Source organism: Elephas maximus, chromosome 8, assembly GCF_024166365.1.
Source record: "Elephas maximus indicus isolate mEleMax1 chromosome 8, mEleMax1 primary haplotype, whole genome shotgun sequence".
NCBI classification, from domain to species: Eukaryota; Metazoa; Chordata; class Mammalia; order Proboscidea; family Elephantidae; genus Elephas; species Elephas maximus.
Genome location: NC_064826.1, coordinates 7,758,449 through 7,759,585, shown reverse-complemented (window position 1 = coordinate 7,759,585; position 1,137 = coordinate 7,758,449). Strand labels below are relative to the sequence as shown.

General features: G+C 56.1%; 1 gene segment (V, D, J or C); it reads left to right on the top strand.

Moving 5' to 3' along the window:
- The first annotated feature begins 219 nt into the window (after positions 1-219).
- On the top strand, positions 220-761 carry LOC126082172 (T cell receptor beta variable 6-5-like). The segment is given in 2 exon segments: positions 220-314; positions 409-761. Coding segments are annotated over 2 exon segments (396 nt in total).
- Positions 762-1,137: the final 376 nt, after the last annotated feature.

Sequence of the window (1,137 nt, the reverse complement as noted above, 5' to 3'; positions counted from 1 at the left end):
GGAATCCCATCCTTAGGGAGAAATTTATACAGAGTTACAAACTGTTCTGCACAAAGGCAGGAAAGACTCATCTAAAAAAAAAAAAAAAACACAGGACCTGTGCAAATTCAGAGCAGTGCACTCCTCCCAGTCTGGGCTGTTGGCCTGAGTGTTTATTTTGACTGGAGGTTGCAGGGAAAAGGGGCGTGACCACTGGGACAGGCTGCTCTGGGGCCAGGCTGGGGCAGGAGGGTGACATCTCAGAAGGACCCCTCCAGAGCTTGTCCCTGCCATGCGCCTCCTGTGCGCTGTGGTCCTGGCTGTCCTGGGGGCAGGTGCGTCCTGGGCAGGACCCTCTCCTCTCCTATGACTTCCAGGTCATTCCCCAGCCTTTCCCTTTGGCACCAGCTTTGGTCTCTGTCCCCACAGGGCACACGGAAGCTGGCATCACCCAGAACCCGAGACACAAAATCACCAGGACAGGAGGGAACGTGACCCTGCAATGTACCCAGAACATGGACCACAACGCCATGTACTGGTACCGACAAGACCCGGGACTGGGGCTGAGGCTGATCCACTACTCTGCCGGTTTTGGTGAGGCTGAAAATGGTGACATCCCCGAGGATTACAGCGTCTCCAGATCAAAAAAGGAGCACTTCCCCCTCACGCTGGGGTCGGCCGCCCCCTCGCAGACAGCTGTGTACTTCTGCGCCAGCAGTTACTCCACAGTGCTGCAGGGTCACATCAGCCCCTCACAAAAAAGGCTCACGAGGCCCCCTTAGCGGGCTCAGACCTGGGGCCTCAGAGCTGGAGTGAAAGGTGCGGGGCGCACTGTTCCTGCTGAGGTCCACTGTCAGCCAGCCTAGACCTGGGGATGGGACTCAGTCACGTGTCTCTGGGCTAGCAGCAATCACACAGAGCTGCAATGTGTCCTGCCCCGGGGCCCCTCACCTGACACGCATGCTCCCCACAAAGGAAAGGGAGTTTGAGACTACAGTGTCCAGTTAATGAAAGTAGACTTATTTTAGTGAGCATGGAACACCTGGGGGTTCTTCTAGCAGTGAAATGAGGAGCTGAAACCCCTGTAACAGCCTTGTGGGTTCTGGAAGCATCAGGAGACGCTCTAGAGCATGTTACACACCACTGTTTCTGGACGAG